The sequence below is a fragment of the Sphaerodactylus townsendi genome, linkage group LG03 (assembly GCF_021028975.2).
Source record: "Sphaerodactylus townsendi isolate TG3544 linkage group LG03, MPM_Stown_v2.3, whole genome shotgun sequence".
Taxonomy (NCBI): domain Eukaryota; kingdom Metazoa; phylum Chordata; class Lepidosauria; order Squamata; family Sphaerodactylidae; genus Sphaerodactylus; species Sphaerodactylus townsendi.
The window spans coordinates 2033801-2054372 of NC_059427.1; the positions used below are offsets into that span (position 1 = coordinate 2033801).

The following is a 20572-nucleotide window of genomic DNA, read 5'->3' on the forward strand; positions in this document are numbered from 1 at the left end:
TTAAGGCTGCTAGGCAGTTGCAGTTGCCGTGGAGCGGAGTTGCTGACACTTAGGTCAGCATCTCAATAAAACCTTCTTTATTCATTATACTCGCTGTGTCGGGTCCCGTTTGTGTTCCCCTGCGCTGCCGAGAGCTGGGTGTTCTGGAGCTAATAAAAGTTACCAGGCAGCGCGGTAACAGGAATTCACTGCTCCCCCCCCCTTCCCTTTTGCATGCTTTGGGTCCTGCCCAGCGCCCCTCGGCCCTGAGTTTCTCCACCCCCCTCTAGCCCCTTTCAGCCCTGAAAACTCAGACCTTCTTTCTGGAAGGGGGGAGCAGGAAATGGCGCCCCCCCCCCACGACCCTTCTCTTGGACTGTGGACTCCCTCCCTTGAACTATCCTGGGGCCATATTTTTGCCCCACCCCCACCACCAACGACGTAAACTGGTTTTTCTATTCCGGGATGGCAATAAAGACTGAAGTGCTCATGTCTCCCGTGGAGGGAGGACAGGTTTTGGGTCCCGGAGGAACCTCTTCCCTCCTCCAGAGGCCCCCCTTTGCCCCCCTAGGAGTTTCTCTGCTCTTTGCTTGGGGCTTTGCCCTCCAAAACGAAGACTCGTCATCGGGCCCCTCTGAAGGCGCCTCCTCCTTTGCCCCCCACCCAGGCAGATGGCCGCTCTCGAACCCGCCACCCGCTCTGGGGAGTTGGGGTGGGAGTGGTTCCTGCCTTTTCTCAAGGAACAAACCCCCAGAGTCTCCCACAAACCCACCCTGCAAATGTTGGTCACTCGCAAGGCCTCTGTAATGAAGGGAGGGGGCTGGGTCGCATCCCCCCCCAGCCCCATGCAGACAGGGGGAAGGAAGAAGAGTAGCAGCTGGCAGACCCCCCCCCCAAGGCTTTGCAGTGGGACTGCTCTCCTGGAGCAGGGCCCACCTCTGACCTCCCTTCCCTTCCCCCCCCAGATATCCCAGCCTCCCATCCCCCACAACAAACCCCGGGATCCCCCTGGAAAGGAGCTGCTGCTGCTGCAAGGGAGAAATAAATGACCTCGCCATCCCCTCTCTGGTAGCAGCTCTAGGATTTTAGACACGTTTCCGGGCATACAGCATTGTAGTCGTGCCCACAGGGTCGCCGTAAGAACGAGACGAGACGCGGAGATATCATCTGGTGGAGAGAGCCAGCTGCGGGAGCGCGGGATCCGTGGATCTGGCTACTCTACCGCGTGCTAGTTCCTGGCACCTTTTATTAGGGTTTTTCTGGGGGCGTGTAAAGGGGTGGATCGGTGGGAGAGCGGGAGACCAGGAGATCATCATGTGATGCATGATCTCATCGGGCTGCTACGTGCAGGAGGAAGCGTCTGCGTCTGGGTCTAATCCACACCTGGGGGCAAGAGCTCCATTGTCCCTTTGTCTGGGACACCTGGTGGTTGTGAGCCAGGTAGTTCATGACCTGTGACTCACCGGGGGTGGGGGATGGGGGAGCGGGTGCGACCAGAAGGCCGTAGTTGGGCCGGCATGCCAAGCACTCTGCCTACGGTTCTGCTGGGTCAGCGGCTCATCCCTACACAGCATGGGCAGCCCTGGAGGGAAGCCATCTGCCAAAGCAGGACCACTGGCCCGCCTATTCCACTCCTTTCCCCCTGGAAAATATGCGTATAGTTTGAGTTGGGGGAAGAAAGGGGGCAGGAGATAGCTGGAAATCACTGTTTGCTGTGCATTAGGTTGTGTTGCCTTTTTTTTTGGTATCTTTGTTGGTTTATCATTTTGTGTGAGAAAATTACAAAAAAATAATGACTAGAGCGTGCCAGCCGTAGATTGAAAAGGTTTTGCATTACACTATGAGAAAGGCAGATGTGTAGTAACTGAAAATAATGTTCTTTACGCAGTTATAAGTTGGGGTGCTCTTAAGTGATGCATCATCTAAGAAAATGCAGGTCACACATCTTGGTGTCAAAACCGCATTTCTTCATGGAGAGATTACAGAAAAATTATAAATGGAGCATCCACCAGGTTTCGTTAACAAGAGGCAGGCACGCCTTGCGTGTCAACTGAAAAAAGGACTATGTGGACTTAAGCAGGCTGCAAGGGCCTGGAACAGCCACGAAATTAGCAGATTGAACCTAAAACTAATTTTTTATTTCCAATCACACCCTTGGGTGTTCCTCCGCACCCTCTCTAGGCCAGGGAGAATCTCCCTCTATCGCTTTCCCTTAGCTGCTACCTGTGCTTCTCACTGGATAGAAAATGAAAATGTCTGATGAAGGTTTGAATCCTGAAAGCAAACATCTAATTATAGTCCTTCTGAACTGCACATGTAACCTCTAACTGTGGGTTCTGTGGGGCAGAACTTGGAAGGAGTTGCAAAGAACTAAATTTTAAAACAAAATGGTTTACTTAACAAATAAAACTTTTAACATTTACATTTAACATTAACAATTTACAGTCCTTCTAGGTTGCATTTCAAGTCCTTATCTTGACAAACTACTGATAAATGCAAAGTCCAATTCTTCCTGCTGGTGGTTGGCTTATGAAGACTTCAGAGGCTTGGTGAATGGGATCCAAGATGATGAAGGTCCCCAAACGAACTCCCATCAATTACATACATAGCAAGCCCTGAAACAATAAATTCTAACATTTACAATTATAGCAAAAATAACCAACTCCCTTCCCACTAGTTCCCAACAACTTTGCAATTACCTTAAACAAGGTGTTAAGAGCTTATAATGGATTAAATCAAGGTCCCAGCCTGGTAACCTTGCTTCCTCCAACTTCACCAGATTTTTGCAGCCTTCTGCTGCTTAGAGTCTCCACCCCTTTCTGGGTCAACCCATTCTGATCATAGGGGTTACACACACAGAAAGGAAAGTGTTGCTATATTACTATAAGGCAAGAGAAGTATTTGTTTGTTTCTCCATTCAGGGTCTGGTGACCTTGGATGAGTTGTCTGTTTATTTACCTGAGGAGGAGTGGGGACTGCTGGATCTGGACCAAAGATGGCTTCATAAGGATGTCAGTGAGGACAATTGTCACAATGTGATCTCTTTGGGCGAGGCTCTCCTTTTTACTGATAGCTACATGACGAAGGCAGAAGTCTTCTTCTGCATGGCCTGGGCTAGTTCAACATCATCCGCTTTTGGAAGCTAAGCTGGGTCAATCCTGTTTTGTACTTGGATGAGAATCCACCAAGGAAGTTCAGAAGGGCTCTGCAGAGGCAAGCAATGAAGCAACCTCTGTCCGTCTCTCGCCTTGAAAACCTGCGGGGTCACCATTAGTCAGCTGCGACATTAGTCTTAAACTCCAGCTGTTCTCCAGTGTGTTTTTTCACTTCACACCTTTAGTTCCTTCTGACGCAATGCATGGGCCGACTGTTGAGTGATTGTGGGGGTTTCACAAACAAGAAGCAAATATTGAAATTGAAATTTGTAATGACACCAGAAATCTATCTGTTGGGGCTATATAATGAAAAAAAACTTTTTTGTCATTCAAAACTATTAACATACATAGCTTCATCAGCCCGCATTGAACTAGCTAAGTATTGGAAAACACCGAACTTACCTTCTCTTCCGGACTGGTATACAAAATTATGGATTTATATGGACTTAGATATCATGACTGGGAATCTGCAACACAAGGACAGTCAAAATGATTGGACATCACTGAAGGAATTCTTCGGGACAACCTTCCAAGTAAATTAAAAGAGTTGAGTAAGAATGTTTCTGCTGCATTCCTGTAAATTTATTCTTCTTTTATATTTCCTGCTCTGTAAAAGGTGTATAAACAATGATACGAGTTAATTTATTATATGAGTTAATTTACTATAAAAAGACAGGCTAGTACATGGTCATTTGATTTGTATTTAGAGATATGAAAAGAACGATTGGATGAAGTTTAAGTTTGAAGGATGTATGTAAAGTTTGTATATGAAGACAACTCCCATGTAGGGGAATGTATTAAGAAATCTTCTCAACTGTATATTTTAAACAAAAATGTTTTTTTAATGTTTGTGTATACTATGGAAAATTTAATAAATATTATTATTAAAAAAAACAAGAAGCTGGGGGCGGGGGGCTTTTTGCATCAGCTGCCTGCTTTCTCAACACCAAAAGAGGCTGTACAGAGAAATACCAGCATCCTCACCATGACACTTCAGAGTCAAGTCCATGAGACATCCACTCCGCCCCCGTCTGAACACTCATTTCACAGCTAAGATGCTACAATGTACTTTCCCAAACTGCTTTTATGGATGGCCCCCGCCCCCTCCCATCTGCACAACCCAGAGTTTTTGTGGTCTCCAACATCCTATAGTTTTGCTCAGGGAACACAGCCTGGTGACCCAAGATTCCACCCAGGTGGTAGCTGGGTTTCCACCCTCCAGGTGGGAGCCTGGAAAACCTGCCGATGTACACTCTGCTGAGCCACGTTTCCTCCCCAATTTCTCCTCTTCCTCCGCTGGCTCCACGCCTAATCTCTAGAAATTTCCCAACCTAGAGCTGGTAACCCTTGACGCAGCCCTCTCAGTGCAAAATGAGGACATTATCACACAAGGCTCTTGCAGGACACCTAGAGTATTGGGGAGTTATGTACAAGACCTCAGGGGTACTGCCCCAAATTGGAATTTTGGTGATTTAGAAGAAATGTTAGGAGACCGTTTGGTTTGTGGTCTGAGGGATGCACCGTTGCAAAAGCTGCTGTTTGCAAGAAGGCTTATGAGGAGGCCTTGCCTTCTGAGATTGCCGCAGCCTCCACTCAGGTGGTGAGACAAGCCAGGAGCCCACAGAGAGTGCAAACAGCTGGCAGTGGAAGTGTATACCCAGGCAACATAGAAGTCCAGAGACTGCAGCATGGCACAATGAGAACTATGGGAGAGCCAAAACAGAGAGGAGTGTCAGCAGCAGTAAAATGTGAGAGTTGTGGTGGGCCACGTGAGAGACAGGCCTGTAAATTTAAAGAGGCACAGTGTTTTTCCTGCAAACGTTGGGGGCATATTGAAAGAATGTGATGAGTGAAGAGAAATCAAGGAGCAGGGAGAAGGGCCACGAGTCATTCTCCAAGCCACCTGGCTACACCTTCTGTACATGTCCCTTGTGGTTACCCCATAACGAATCAAGTTTTGGAAAGGCCTTATCGGGCTACACCCGCTGCACCAATGTCGAGTTACTGAGGCCAAGCCAGCGAGCCCCTACCAGAACAGTGCAAGGGTGCCCTGACCAGTCAAAGGGGACAGAAATCCTGTGACCACTCAGCAGATGTGATCAACCATGTTGCAACCAGTGATCCAGAGAAAGCTGACAGTGATCGTGAGGATACAGATGTCCCTTGCGTGATGGAAGTGGATTCTGGTTCAGCGTTTTCCATTGTTTCATAGGACACATATAAAACATTCTGCCCTCAGGAAGATTTGAATATTAGATCTTGTGATGTACCAGTAACTATCAAGGAAACAGAGTGCCAGTGGTGGGCATGTGCAATGTCAGGGTGAAATATCATATGTTTGAAGGACGGTTACAATGGCTGGTAGTTGAAGGGAGGCGTACTAGTTTGCTGGGGCTGGACTGGTTTGGGAGGTTGGGAGTTGTGATCACAGGAATACATGGGGTGAGTAAAGTAACACGGGACTCGCTATTTGAAGAGTTTAAAAATGTGTTCGCTGAGGAATTGGGGCAGTGTAAGGCTCCACCAGTATCATTACATCTTGACCTTTCAGTACCCCCAGTACGCTTGAAATCACGGCGCGTCCCATTTGCCTTGCGACCTAAGATTGATGCTGAATTAGATTGATTATTAGAACAAGGAATATTGGAGCCAGTTATGTATGCAAAATGGGAGACCCCTATTGTGACCCCCCTAAAAGCCAGTGGGGAAGTGCGTATTGGCGCCGATTACAAGTGTACAATTAATAAGGCGCTGCAGAAGCACTCCTATCCAGTGCCACTGGTGTGTCATTTGCTGGCAATGTTGGCAGGACGGAAGGTTTTTGCAAAATTGGGTTTAGCACAGGGATACCAGCAGCTGGGAGAGGACGATGCCCCTGCAGAAGCCCAGGCAACAGTGACGCCTAGGGGGGCATTTAAGGTAAAGCGCTTGCAATGTGGTGTTATCATTCCCCTTGATACCCCACTATATTATTTCAGAATATTTTCCTGTTAAACTGTATTGGCAGAAGCCAACTTTCATATTTTTGAGTGTGTGTAGCAGTGTGTCCACTTAGAAGCAGGCCACAGGCAAAAGGTTTGTTTTGCAAAATCAAATCAGTGAATGAGTTACTCCAGTCAATAGAACTTGAAAGCCTCATTATCTATGGACATCTCTTGATTACCACACCCTGCTGAACTGCTTTAACACAATAGACACTGAAAACCTCCTTGGTATCTGATGGCATTTCACTAGAAAATGGTTCTGCAACAAATGGTTGCTTCTCTGCATTTCCTCTACCTATTGAGACAATCTCCCTAAACCAATCAATTATTTCCTAAATCTAAAGCCTCAGCCAAATTTGAATAACTTGAGCAGAAGCTCCAAAGAGCTATTTTGTCGGAAGCCTTTCAGTGCTTCGTAATGTAATCAAGGTGAACAATTGGCTCCATTATCCAGGTACTTAGAACAATAGATGAGCTGTTTGATTAGCTCAGCCCTGCAACCCAGCATAGATGCAAGAAACAAAACTTAATGCAAAGGGTCTCTTTTCCCGCCAAACTAGCAATCTACCCTATAAAAATCCTGCTCACCTTAAGCTCATTGCTCATTACTGGCCTGTACCTCCCTTGGTCTTGTGAGACACGATATTGTCCTTTGCCTGGATTTCTATGCTGGCATAGGAATTCTTGCCTTCTACTGGAACTCCTTCAGCTGACTTTAGGTAACGTATAGTCCCTCGCTCCCCCATCCTCCTCTATCATCCAAAACCTATCTTTCCTCCCTATTTATATACTTAGGAACTGTGTGTGTGTGCCTTAATGTCTCACTGTATGATTGCTTGTAACTAAAATTTATATATTTAAAACTATAATCTGGTCTCTGGTATTCTCTGTGGACAAGTCTCAAAAGCTGTTCCTGGTATAGTTGTTACAAAGATCCCCACCTAGCCTACCCCTCGCACTGCCAAGCTGAGTTATTTCCCTATCCTTACTTAAAATTAAGTTCTTACTCTGTTTACCCTTTAACAGAGTTGGTGGAGAATAAGTTCAACCCCTGTTAAGCTAGGTAACAGTGGGGTGAGTGTAGCCCCCAGTATATTCCAGAGCTTGAGGGAGGAAACATTAAGAAATCTGCCAGGAGTCATACCATATTTTGATGATATCTTGGTCATGAGTACACTGAGGAGGAACTGATGGCATGGGTACGAAGAATACTGCAGTGTTTCTCAGATGTGGGATTGCATGTTAAGAGGGAAAAGTGTCTGTTTGGAGTGTCACAGATAGAGTTTTTGGGGCACATGATAGACGCAGAGGGGATTCACCCAACATCAGCGAAATTAAGGGCGATCCAGGATGCCCCAGTGCCACAGTCAAGACAGGAATTGCAGGCATTTTGGGGACTGCTGAATTTCTATCATTCATTCTTGGAACATAAGGCCACTGTAGCAGAGCCGCTGCATCGCTTGTTAGACAAGCAAACATTGTGGCAGTGGACAAGTCAGTAGGAGGAAGCCTTTTCAAAATGTAAAAAATTGTTGTCATCAGGAAGCGTGTTGGTTCATTTTGATGAAAGGGAGTCACTAATTTTCACTTGGGGATGCCGCCTCTTACGGTGTGGGAGCAGCGCTGAGCCATCAGTTGGAGGATTTGCGTGAATAATTGCCAGATAATGCACATGCATCACCACAGGGCCCCATTCATCTGTGGGAATCAACAAAAAAAAACCCATGGTCACGGTTACACATTGATTTTGTGGGCCCCTTTCAGTGACAGTTTCCTTATCGTAATGGACTCATATTCTAAATGGTTAGAGGTAGTGCCAGTAATGTCAATGACATCTCGTACAGTGATCAAGGCACTGCGCAAGCCGTTTGCAACACATGGCCTCCCTGACACAGTGGTATCAGGCAATGGGACATTGTGTCTGAGCAGTTTAGAGTGGCAAATGGCCTTATTGGCCAGGTTACTTCGACCCCTTTCCACCCAGCTACAAATGGGTAGGCAGAGAGGATGATGCAGACCACTATGGATGCTTTGAAGTGGATAGCGGAGGGGGATTGGCATCACTGGTTGGCAAACTTTTTGCTGACCCAGCACGTAACACTTTGTACAGCACAGGGAGAAGTCCTGTGGAACTGCTAATGAACTGTAGGCTTAGTACTTTGTTAGATCAAATGCATCCTGATTTACTGGATGAGCAACTGGAGGATGAAGTGTGTGAAAGTACCCCAAACATTTGAAAAAGATGATACTGTGTATGCTGGAAACTATGGAGCGGGTCCTTGTTGGGTTCCGGCAGCAGTGAGGCAGCCTACAGGTCCACTGTCATATCGGGTGGAAATGGAAGATGGGTGAGTGATCAGCAGACATGCAGACCACGTGAGGAAAAGGGTGTCCGGACAAATAATAGCAGTAGACCAGGGAAGTGAGCAGAAAAGGGTCGAGGCCCAAGTTGTAAGGCAAGACGGAAACCAGGGTCCCCAAGTGCTAGAGCAGTGGTCCTCAACCTTCCTAATGCCGCGACCCTTTAATACAGTTCCTCATGTTGTGGTGACCCCCAACCATAAAATTATTTTCGTTGCTACTTCATCACTGTAATTTTGCTACTGTTATGAATCGTAATGTAAATATCTGATATGCAGGATGTATTTTCATTGTTACAAATTGAACATAAGGTATAAGAGCAGCAAAGATGGCGCCCGGAGCGGTCTGCCACTGCGGAGCTCTGGAAAAAATTGTAGAAAATTGTGATGCAGAAAACATCAAGGAGATATGTTTTAATTTTCTGCGCAGGTGGAATGTTTTAATGACTCGGGTAGTTGTTATTGTTTTAATGTATTTATTGATGTGCGCCGCCCTGAGGCCCTTGGGGGAGGGTGGTATATAAATTTAAATAAATAAATAAAATAATTAAAGCATAGTGATTAATCACAAAAACAGTATGTAATTATATATTGTGAAATATTTATTTCTAATTACAAATAAATGAAATTTATGGAAGTACCGAATCACTCAAATGTAGACAGAAGGCCTATCACAGACCAACCCAATTCATTTAGGCATGTTCCAGACCACTGAAATCAGTAAATCAGACTGAACCACAAGATCAACAGGGCTCACTGATCTTTCTTGACTTTACTTTCCACAACTTCTAGAGACCTGAGAACAGCTGGAGCTGTAGTCACAAAACCTTCATGGATAAAATGCCATGATGTGAGTGAAGAAATATTATCTGGAGTGAAGAAGTAGTATCAGTAAAGATCATGTAACTTTGCTCTTTGACAAGCCAAGTTTTTGTTAGTGTAAAGAGGTCCCCTTGATGGAAGAGTGAAGTGTAGGCAATTTTCCCTCATTCCTCCTTACATCAGCCACTCAATGTTTCAGGGCATTTTGTTCGAAGGTTCCTGACATCCAATATCAGCGTTTCAGAGATCTCTGGGTGCTGCTAGGAAAATGAGAAGTCTGAAAAGATCCCTTTGCAAGTTGCTATCAGTTTGAAGAAATTTGATGTATCAACTGATTATATATCAACATACCAACATGGTATAAAAATATCCAAATGATAGCAGGCAGCCTGCTGCAAGAGCAGGGAAACCCAGGAACACCCCCCCCCCCTTATCACTTTGGTGCATTGGCACCTACAGGAGCAACCAGGTGCCACAGGAAAGCATCCCTGTATGGAAAAGATTGCAGACTGGAAACTTTGTTCAGAGACCCCACAACCCTGTCTCCTCCTTACTGAGCAAACAGAAGACTTTGGGGGTGGCTTAGAAATGCCAGCGTCTGGCTAGCATTCGTCTTAGAAAATCTTGGAAAGTTTTTACAAGACTTTCCGGTATCAGAGAAGAAGGTGGGGTGGGGGAGCAGAAGGCTCCTAAACACATCAAGAGCATGGATTCCACACGGCATCTTTATGACGACAGCAACTCCTTATAAAGATGCTGTGCGGAATCCACTCAAAGTTGCTTCAAAGAAATGGGCTAGATGTGATCCCATCCATTGCGTAAAACGAGGGAAGAGGCGGATCTGGAGGACGCTCGCTCAGGCTCTGGTGTTCACCCGCTTCTTCTGCACAGACAGAGCAGCATCAGTGCCCTCCGCTTTGCCACCACCAGGCGCTCTTCTCTTTTGGCCCTTGCACCACGAGGTCTCTCTCCCATCTCCACGCTTAGGAGCAGCAGTGGCGTAGGAGGTTAAGAGCTCGTGTATCTAATATGGAGGAACCAGGTTTGATTCCCAGCTCTGCCACCTGAGCTGTGGAGGCTTATCTGGGGAATTCAGATTAGCCTGTACACTCCCACACATGCCAGCTGGGTGACCTTGGGCTAGTCACAGCTTCTCGGAGCTCTCTCAGCCCCACCTACCTCACAGGGTGTTTGTTGTGAGGGGGGAAGGTCAAGGAGATTGTAAGCCCCTTTGAGTCTCCTGCAGGAGAGAAAGGGGGATTTAAATCCAAACTCTTCTTCTTCATTTATTTATCAGTCTTATAGACCGCCCAACCCCCGAAAGGCTCTGGGCAGTGAACATCATAAAATGACAATTACATAATGGACTGTAAATAATTTAAGTTAAAATGCAGCAATTAATAAGCGACAATGCTCACAACAATTCCTATTAGACTCTCCCAGAGGGGAGAAAAAGAATGGGCCCATAGATGGTAATGGGCCCGAAATGTAGGAGGAGGCAGGGGCACTCATATCAGCGGCTGGACACTCCAAAAGCCCGGCGGAACAACTCCGTCTTGCAGGCCCTGCGGAACTCACCAAGATCCCACAGGGCCCGGACAGCTGGAGGAAGAGTGTTCCACAAGGCAGGGGCCAGGGCTGTAAAAGTCCTGGCCCGCGAGGAGGCCAGCCACATCATTGAGGGGCCAGGGACTACCAGCAAATTGGCCTCCGCTGAACGCAGAGGCCTAGAAGGGACATATGGGGTAATGTGGTCCCGTAGGTATGAGGGTCCCAGGCCGCATAAGGCCTTAAAGGTAAGTACCCATACCTTGAAGATGATCCGGAATTCAACCGGGAGCCAGTGCAGACGACGCAGTATTGGTTGAATATGGTCATGGAAGGTGCCCCCACGTGAGCAGCCGGGCTGCCGCATTTTGGACCAGTTGTAGCCTCCGGATCAACCGCAAGGGTAGGCCCGCGTAGAGCGAGTTACAATAGTCCAGCCTGGAGGTGACCGTTGCATGGATCACCGTGGCCAGGTCTGCGTGGGAGAGGAAGGCAACCAGCCGCCGGGCCTGTCGAAGATGGAAAAACGCAACCCGGGTTATATGGGTCACCTGGGTCTCCATTGAAAGAGACAAATCCAGGTGGACCCCCAGGCTGCGGACCGAGGGGGTCGGCGCCAATGAGACCCCCTCCCACACCGGCGGCTGGAAATTCCCACCCTCCCCCCCACAACCAAGCCAGAGGATCTCCGTCTTCGATGGATTAAGTTTTAACCTGCTCTGTTGCAACCAACTAGCAACCGCCTCCAAACCGTGCTGGAGAGCTGCAGGGGCGATGACCGCTCCCCCCTCCATCAACAGAATGAGCTGAGTATCATCAGCGTACTGATGACAGATCGGCCCAAAGCTCCGTACCAGCTGAGCAAGGGGTCGCATATAGATATTAAATAACAGCGGGGACAGTAGCACCCCCTGAGGCACCCCACAATGAAGTGGGCACCACCGGGAGGCTTGGTCCCCACACCACACTTGCTGACTCCGATCCTGGAGGAACGAGGCAATCCATTGAAGGACAGTGCCCCGTACCCCGGAAGCAGCCAGGCGGTGGGTCAAAAGATCGTGGTCGACCATATCAAACGCTGCGGTCAGATCTAACAGTACCAACAGCGCCGATCCGCCTCGGTCAAGCTGCATACGGAGCGTATCTGTGACGGCGATGAGAACGGTCTCCGTCCCATGCCCAGCACTGAAGCCGAACTAGAAGGGATCGAACGCCGATGCGTCATCCAGGAAACCCTGAAGCTGCTCCAACACCACTCTCTCAATTACCTTCCCCAGAAACGAAAGATTCGAGATGGGGCGGTAATTGGCCAGATCCCCAGGATCTAACGATGGTCTTTTCAAGAGTGGGCGGACCACTGCCTCCTTCAACCCACCCGGAAAGACTCCTTGCTCAAGGGAGCCATTGATGATCTTCAACAGGTGGGGTCGTAGCTCCTCCCGGCAAAACTTAACAAGCCAGGAGGGGCACGGATCCAGAGGACAGGTAGTAGGTCTAACAACAGCCAAGGCCCTGTCAACAGCGGCTTCGGAGAGCAGGGAAAACTGGGCAAAACATGGGCCTGAAGACAGCCTCCAGTTCACTAATTGGCCTGAAGTTCACTAATTGTAGACAAAGAGTGGGGAAGGTCCTGGCGGAGTGATGCGATTTTATCCGCAAAAAAGCTCATAAATGCCTCACAGCTAATAGTCAATTGGGAATTTGCAGAACCCTCCAACAAGGAGGTCAAGGACCGAATCACACGGAACAATTGTGCCGGGCGAGAGCTAGCAGATGCGAGAGAGGAGGAGAAGAAAGCCCTCTTCGCCTCCTTCGTCGCCATCTCATAGGCTTTCATAAATGTCCTATAAGATGCTCGCGCCACTTCGTCACGAGATTTTCTCCACGCTCCAGACGTCTGAGGCCCCGTTTCATATTGTGGAGCTCCACAGTGTACCACGGAGCCCGCCGAGAACGGGGGCGCAGAGGACGCTGGGGGGCAACAGCTTCGATGGCATCGGAGAGCCGGGAATTCCAATCCTCCACCTGCTCATCGAGTGTGCCGGCAGGTTCAGGATCCCACAGAGCATTCAGGAAACCAATTGGATCCATAAGTCTCCGCGGGCGGGCATAAATCAGCCCATCACCTAGACAGGGTTGGCGCGGCAGGTCCACCCGGACCTTCAGGGCAAAATGGTTGGACCATGGCACTCTATCAATAGAGGATACGACCAGGTCAATTCCCAGTCCGAAGACCAAATCCAGCGTGTGACTGGCCTCATGAGTGGGACCAGAATTTACTAAGGAGAGGCCTAGCGTCGCCATGGATGACACTAGGTCCACGACCGCTGCACAGGAGGCGGTATCGAAGTGGACGTTGAAGTCACCCAAGACAATAAGTCGAGGGAACCGCAACGCCCAGTCAGCCACCACCTCCAGCAACCGTGGCAGGCCGTCCCCAGGTGCGCTAGGCAACCGGTACACCAAAAGGACGGCCAACCTCTCCAAGGCCAACCACTCTAGGCCGACACACTCCATGCCAGTGATCTCCGGGACAGGGACAGCCCTGAAGGGGATAGAGTCACGGATGAACATTGCTACGCCGCCCCCCTGGCCCTGAGTTCGAGCCCGATGGAGACACACGAAACCTGGTGGCGCGACCTCGCCCAAGGCGACCGTCTCACCATCACGCACCCAGGTTTCGGTGATGCAGGCCAGGTCCATCTGTTGGTCTCCAAGATAATCACGGAGAACTGCGGTCTTATTATTGATGGACCTGGCATTAAACAGCACCAGGGACGAAGCAGGGTATTTTCTCTGAACCCGACCACTCTCATTCCTCGGGATAGGACGGAGGTCAGAAGGCGAACGAGCATAACCGTATCTCGTCCGTCTTCTATCATAAGGCCGCTGCCTACCGTCATAATTACCCCATCCCATTAACACTGGAATCCCTGGCCCCATGGATGGTGCCCCCATCCCTCTATCTCCCCGCTACCAAATCGCTCAGGACTCCACAACACGTGGGCCCAGGCTAGCCACTAACTCCACTAAAAATACTAACAACAATAGGCAGACTGGACTAATCCAGCTGTATCTAATCTAATCTAGTGCAGAACTAATCAAAGATTAAAAGAAACAATACTGACCAGACCAGACTAACATATTATAATAACCCCCCTAGCTCTAATCTATAGCAGCTAATGGTTAAAAATGGAAGGTGCCAAAAGCTGAGCATCTAAACAGTACCAAAAGAAGTAATGGAGGCTGAAGTGATAGAAACTGAGGAGGGCACCAGCTAACAGCAGAGGGAGGCACTGCCACCAGCTCCCTGTGGAGATCACTCTTTGCTGTGTTCTTCACGGGACATACTAATAGGAACAGTCCACAGGTGGCGAGCGTGGGGCCCACACCACCCAAGCAAGCCTCCTGCGTGTTGATTCCAATACGTTCCTCAAACCGCGACCTGTATGGCCCTCTCACAGCCAGCCTGTCACGGTCGAATACAGCCACCATCCTATTGAACGCGGCAGATCGATTTGCTTCGGGCTGTATTGTTTGTCCCGTAGCCAGCCACCACTCCTCACATAGTTCTATGTAATCAGGCTCCAATTCTGCTTCCCACACCCGCTGTGATTGTATTTGCGCCGTGGAGGGCCAAATCATAGGCGTGGCCTTCACGGCACCAAAGATGCCTACCAATTCAGCAACCACGGAAGTTCTGACGGCGGGGCCCAACACGACCCCCACACCCAGCTCTCTTTGGGCGCGGTGCCCTTTGGGCAGCGGAGTCCAAACTAAGGCACAGCGGGAACTTTGCCACTGCCCCTCGATATCGCCACCACCAAATTGCTTCGTTCGTGCCGGTTGCTCCGGCTCCGGCTGCTCTGCCCGCAGGCACAACCGCGGCCGCCGCCCCCGACTCTCCCCGGCTACAAGCTGTCCTTTGCAACGGGGCTCCTTATCTGGCTCCTTATCTGCCGGTTGCTCCGGCTGCTCCGCCCGCAAACGCAAACGCGGCCACCACACCCGGCTCTCCCCAGCTGCAAGCCGTCCTCGAGAACGGGGCTCCTTATCTGGCGGACTCCAAGTTTGTGAATGGAGGGGAGTCTCTGCCACCGACTCCCTGCCGTATAGCCACCAGACCACTCCGTCCCTTGTCCCAGCGGGGCAGGCGTGATGAAGAAAGCAGGGCCCCCCGTAGAAACATGGATGAAAGCGGGGACGGGAGAAACAAAGGAGGCGAGAGATGGGAGTAAGCAGAACCATTCTTTAACTCAGTTCGTCAAATTCGTTCGCTGCACTTCTCTAACTTCAATAACCCGGCCTCTCAGATAAAAACAATGAACGCAAAGTGGATAAATAGTCTCTGTTCAGGCTAAAAATCCAGGAGAATGTAATTTAAAAAACCTAATGTGGCGGAGCTCTGCTGCTGAGCATCCGCTGCGGGCACCATCTTGCCATCTTCTTCTACACTCACCATCCCCAGTCCGGTTCCACGGCTGGGTGAAGCGCCCATTGCAGTTCGTGTTTTGCATCTTCAGACAACGGCGGCTGCTTCAAAGACGCGCGTGGGGCGCTCCTGCACTCTCCTCCCCCGCTCCAGCCTGCCGCCCCCACCCCTTTTCCTTCAAGAATGGTCGCACATTTAGCTCTTTCAACGTACCTTGAATACTGCAAAAGACTCTACTCTGCAAACTACTGCAGATATTTTTCTCAGCACTTGAATAATGCCTTTTTCCAACATTGCTGTTTCAAAGTATACAGCCATAATGTTAAAAACCAACAGAAAGAAATTGCAATAAATAAACCGCCGCTCACTGCGATCATACAGGGGACGGGAATAATTCAGGTACGTCCCGTGGCGTCCCTTTATGCTACAGACGCGGAGGCTGTCGCTTAGCTCTCGACACCTCACTAATTCGTTTTGCTTCTCTGTGTTTGAAATGTACCACAGGATCTGGTGACCCCTGTGATAGGGTCGTTCGACACCCAAAGGAGTCGCGACCCACAGGTTGAGAACCGCTGTGCTAGAGGAAGGGTGGGTGGTACCAATGCAGAATGCGACTCAGAAGCATCACAAAGCCCAATATGGGTGCAGGGTCAGGAATTAATACAGGATCAGAAAACTGAGCAGGAGTTGCGACAGTCTCAGTGGAAGAGAGTCCCACCAGACTATTACAGAAGTTAAGAGGAAGGGTTGAAGTGTATTGACCCAAAGCAGCTGCCGTAGCTGAGCTGTAATTGACAGTCAGCGTTCTGTATTTAATTAGTGCAGCTGTAGGCATTTGCGGTTCAGTTGCTATGAAGTAATACAATGAATAACTGCTGGTGTTTTAATCCCCATTCATCTTGGACTTCTTTACATAGCACTTTTTTGTTAAAATATTGATGGTTTTATTTATTTTTTGTTAAGACTTATTAAAAGAAATATAAAAACAAGTATCCCAAATCCAAAAGGAAGTCACATTACAAAAATGCAAGATTTTTCATATCCTATTGTTATCATCCAAGACCATGGTAAATAAAAGGTATACAACCTATTTGCAAGCACATATTTTACTCTCAAAAACTGTTAAGTCTCACAAGCCACCTCTCCCCTCACGCTATTCATGAAGCACTGCTCAGCCAGCCATCATGCCTCGAGACTTCTAAAGTACGCTTCCCCCACTGGCAACTGTCACAGCCACAGGGGAAGGGGTAAGAAACTCAAATTATTATCTTCCCCCACTGACAATCGTCATAGTATTGGAGGGGAGAGGGAGAAGGCCCAACTTCTTCCTTAATTCCATTGATACAGCATTACACAGCCTGTGGTCACTAGGCATTAGGCAACCACCCTTAAAGCCAATCTCCCACTACCATTTGTCAGGGCTAAGAATGTTAGGGGGTAGGGAACTTGCCACGTTTTTGTGTGTGATGTCTGGTAAGCTCCTGCTACTACTACCCCCAGCCCACACTTGAAGCATTTAAAAGGTCTCCCCTTTATTGAGTTCTTTGATTCTGTTGAACAGCACAATTGAGACTGGATCTCTTTCTACAGTCTGAACATTTAAAAGGTTTACCCTATGGTTTCTCAGACGCATTTCAAGATGGCTACAGTGACTGAATGACTTTCCATGCTCTGGGGATTCAAATAATTCCTACGCTATGTGGATTCTTTGATGCATTTGAAGATGAGAAATCTGAATGAATCTTTTCCCACACTATGTGAATTCAAAAGGCTTCTCCCCTGTGTGGGTTCTTTGATGCATTTGAAGACTGTTACTGTTACTGAATCTCTTTCCACACTCAGCATTCAAAAGGTTTCTCTCCTGTGTGGGTTCTTTGATGGCTTTGAAGGTGGCCACTGCGACTGAATCTCTTTCCACATTCTGGGCATTCAAAAGGTTTCTCCCCTGTGTGGGTTCTTTGATGGTTTTGAAGCTGGCCACTCCAACTGAATCTCTTTCCACATTCTGAGCATTCAAAAGCTTTCTCTCCTGTGTGGGTTCTTTGATGGCTTTGAAGACTGCTACTGTGACGGAATCTTTTTCCACACTCTGAGCATTCAAAAGGTTTCTCTCCTGTGTGGGTTCTTTGATGGCTTTGAAGGTGGCCACTGCGACTGAATCTCTTTCCACATTCTGGGCATTCAAAAGGTTTCTCCCCTGTGTGGGTTCTCTGATGCCTCTGAAGGGGGCCACTGCAACTAAACCTCTTTCCGCACTCAGAACATTCAAAAGGTTTCTCCCCTGTGTGGGTTCTTTGATGGCTTTGAAGATTGTGATTGTGAATGAATTTCTTTCCACATTCTGAGCATTCAAAAGGTTTCTCCCCTGTGTGGGTTCTGTGATGGCTTTGAAGCTGGCCACTGGAACTGAATCTCTTTTTACATTCTGAGCATTCAAAAGGTTTCTCCCCTGTGTGGGTGCTTTGATGCCTTTGAAGACTGCGACTGTGAATGAATTTCTTTCCACACTCTGAGCATTCAAAAAGTTTCTCCCCTGTGTGGATTCTTTGATGGCTTTGAAGGTGGCCACTGCGACTGAATCTCTTTCCACACTCTGAGCATTCAAAAGGTTTCTCCCCTGTGTGGGTTCTTTGATGGCTTTGAAGGTGGCCACTGCGACTGAATCTCTTTCCACACTCTGAGCATTCAAAAGGTTTCTCCCCTGTGTGGGTTCTCTGATGGCTTTGAAGGGGGCCACTGAAACTAAACCTCTTTCCGCACTCAGAACATTCAAAAGGTTTCTCCCCTGTGTGGGTTCTTTGATGGCTTTGAAGCTGGCTACTCCAACTGAATTTCTTTCCACATTCTGAGCATTCAAAAGGTTTCTCCCCTGTGTGGGTTCTGTGATGGCTTTGAAGCTGGCCACTGGAACTGAATCTCTTTTTACATTCTGAGCATTCAAAAGGTTTCTCCCCTGTGTGGGTTTTTTGATGCCTTTGAAGGTGGCCACTGCGACTGAATTTCTTTCCACATTCTGGGCATTCAAAAGGTTTCTCCCCTGTGTGGGTTCTCTGATGGCTTTGAAGACTGCCACTGCGACTGAATCTCTTTTTACATTCTGAGCATTCAAAAGGTTTCTCCCCTGTGTGGGTGCTTCGATGCCTTTGAAGACTGCGACTGTGAATGAATTTCTTTCCACATTCTGAGCATTCAAAAGGTTTCTCCCCTGTGTGGGTTCTTTGATGGCTTTGAAGACTGGATCTGTAACTGAATCTCTTTCCACATTCTGAGCATTCAAAAGGCTTCTCACCTGTGTGGGATCTTTGATGAATTTGAAGACTGCTACTGTGACTGAATCTCTTTCCACATTCTGAGCATTCAAAAGGTTTCTCACCTGTGTGGCATCTTTGATGAATTTGAAGACTGTGACTGCGACTGAAACTCTTTCCACATTCTGAGCATTCAAAAGGTTTCTCCCCTTTGTGGGTTCTTTGATGACTTTGAAGATTGCCACTGTGACTGAATCTCTTTCCACATTCTGAGCACTCAATTTTTTTCTCCCCTGTGTGGGTTCTTTGATGCACTTGAAGGAGGTCACTACCAATGAATCTCTTTCCACACTCTGAGGATTCAAAACATTTCTCCGCGGTGCGGGTTCTTTGATGAACTTGAAGGTTGCCACTACGACTAAATCTCTTTCCACACTCTGAGCATTCAAAAGGTTTCTTTCCTGTTTGGGTGCTTTGATGCATTTGAAGACTCCTACTCTGACTGAATCTCTTTCCACACTCTGGGCATTTAAAAGATTTTCCCCCTCCGTGAGTTCTTAGATGCTTTTGAAGATTGGAAATCTGATTGAATCTCTTTCCACATTCTGAGCATTCAAACTGTTTCTCCTCCACGTGGGTTCTTTGATGCCTTTGAAGATGACTATTTTGACTGAATCTCTTTGTATAGTCTGAGCATTTGAAAGGTTTCTCCCTTGTGTAGGTCCTTCGATGCTCCTGTAGACTGCAACTTTGTCTAAATCTCTTTCGGCACAATGTGCGTTTAAAAGGTTTCTTCCCTGTGTGTATTCTTTGATGCACAAGGAGATCTGATCTACATTTGAAGTACTTTCCACACCGAAAGCATTTATGTGCCTTCATTATACTGTTCTTTGGAACATGTACCTTACCTTTTCTTCTATTAGAGAATGTTATTCCAGTCGCTGGTGAGATTAACAGCTTCACTCCTGAATGAAGCCTTTGGTGTTGAACAATGTCTGATTTTTGTGAGAAGCTATTGCCACAGTCTGAAAAGCGGTAGGGTTTCTTTTCAGCATGTGTTTTTTGATGACTAAGGATCGCTTCTCTGCAAAGGAAACTCTTTCCACACTCCAAGCATGCATGGGTCTTCTTTCCACTGTGCATTTGCAAATGGATCTCATATTGGATTTTATCTGAGGAGTTTAGTCCACAAACCAAGCACGCATCTGTCTGCCCTACCGTCTGAATTAGTTCAAGGAAACCCTCATCCCTCTTCTTAACCACATGACTTCCTTTCTGTCTCTTCAGTCCAGCTTGATTCTTGGCATGTCTCATAAGCTCTTCATTTTTGACTCTATCTGGCAATAGCTGATGCACTTCCTCATTCTCCTCATTCCACTGCTCATCTCCTGCTGGAATAAAAAGAGAGATCCCATTTGTGAACAATGTGTATATATTCCTTTAAATTTACTTAGAGATCATTTGTAGAGTCTTTCACAAGGGAACCATTTGGCTTTGAAAGGTCGTAAACAATGCAGCCCTTTGACCCTCATTCTAGTTATAAACTGTGTTTGTGTTTAGATAAGGGAAATTGGTTTTTACAAGGCCACAATCTAAACTGGACTGGATGAGCAAATTCTATAAAGCTCCTGACATGGTGCTAAAGAGGTTGGTTGTTCAGTTATTCTGTCATTCATTCATCTGCCTTGGGCTGAATAGCCTTTGCACTGTATAGTTTTAAACTTGGAACTGACTAGAGCTGAGAGAAAGCCTATCATATTATTTCTTTTTTCTCCCTTTTAATAACATTTTAAAATCTCATCTGTTTGAGAGTATCTGGATGAAGCAGCAGTGGCGTAGTGGTTAAGAGCAGGTGCATCCAAATCTGGAGGAACCGGGTTTCATTCCCTGCTTTGTCCCTTGAGATGTGGAGGTTTATTTGGGGGAATTCAGATTAGCCTGTGCACTCCCACGCATGGCAGCTGGCTGACCTTGGGCTATTCACAGTTCTTCTGAGCTTTCTCAGCCCCACCCGCCTCACAGGGTGTTTGTTGTGAAGGGGGAG

The 20572-nt window shown here is 47.7% G+C and overlaps 3 protein-coding genes across 3 annotated transcripts in view; all 3 read right to left on the reverse strand.

Moving 5' to 3' along the window:
* The window catches only part of LOC125428554 (zinc finger protein 420-like), a 577239-nt gene that overhangs the window by 186982 nt on the left and 369685 nt on the right, over positions 1–20572 (reverse strand). The gene's annotated exons all lie outside the window — the stretch shown is intronic.
* Positions 1–20572, reverse strand: part of LOC125428839 (zinc finger and SCAN domain-containing protein 32-like) — a 665212-nt gene that overhangs the window by 129953 nt on the left and 514687 nt on the right. The gene's annotated exons all lie outside the window — the stretch shown is intronic.
* The window catches only part of LOC125428544 (zinc finger protein 709-like), a 79923-nt gene continuing 76145 nt past the window's right edge, over positions 16795–20572 (reverse strand). Inside the window, exons 7-9 of the mRNA XM_048488833.1 lie at positions 18570–19919; positions 17766–18233; positions 16795–17705 (exon numbers count right to left, since the gene is read on the reverse strand). Of these exons, the coding sequence (XP_048344790.1) occupies positions 17119–17705; positions 17766–18233; positions 18570–19919 (2405 nt within the window). The 3' untranslated portion in view covers positions 16795–17118. The remainder of the gene's footprint in view (positions 17706–17765; positions 18234–18569; positions 19920–20572) is intronic.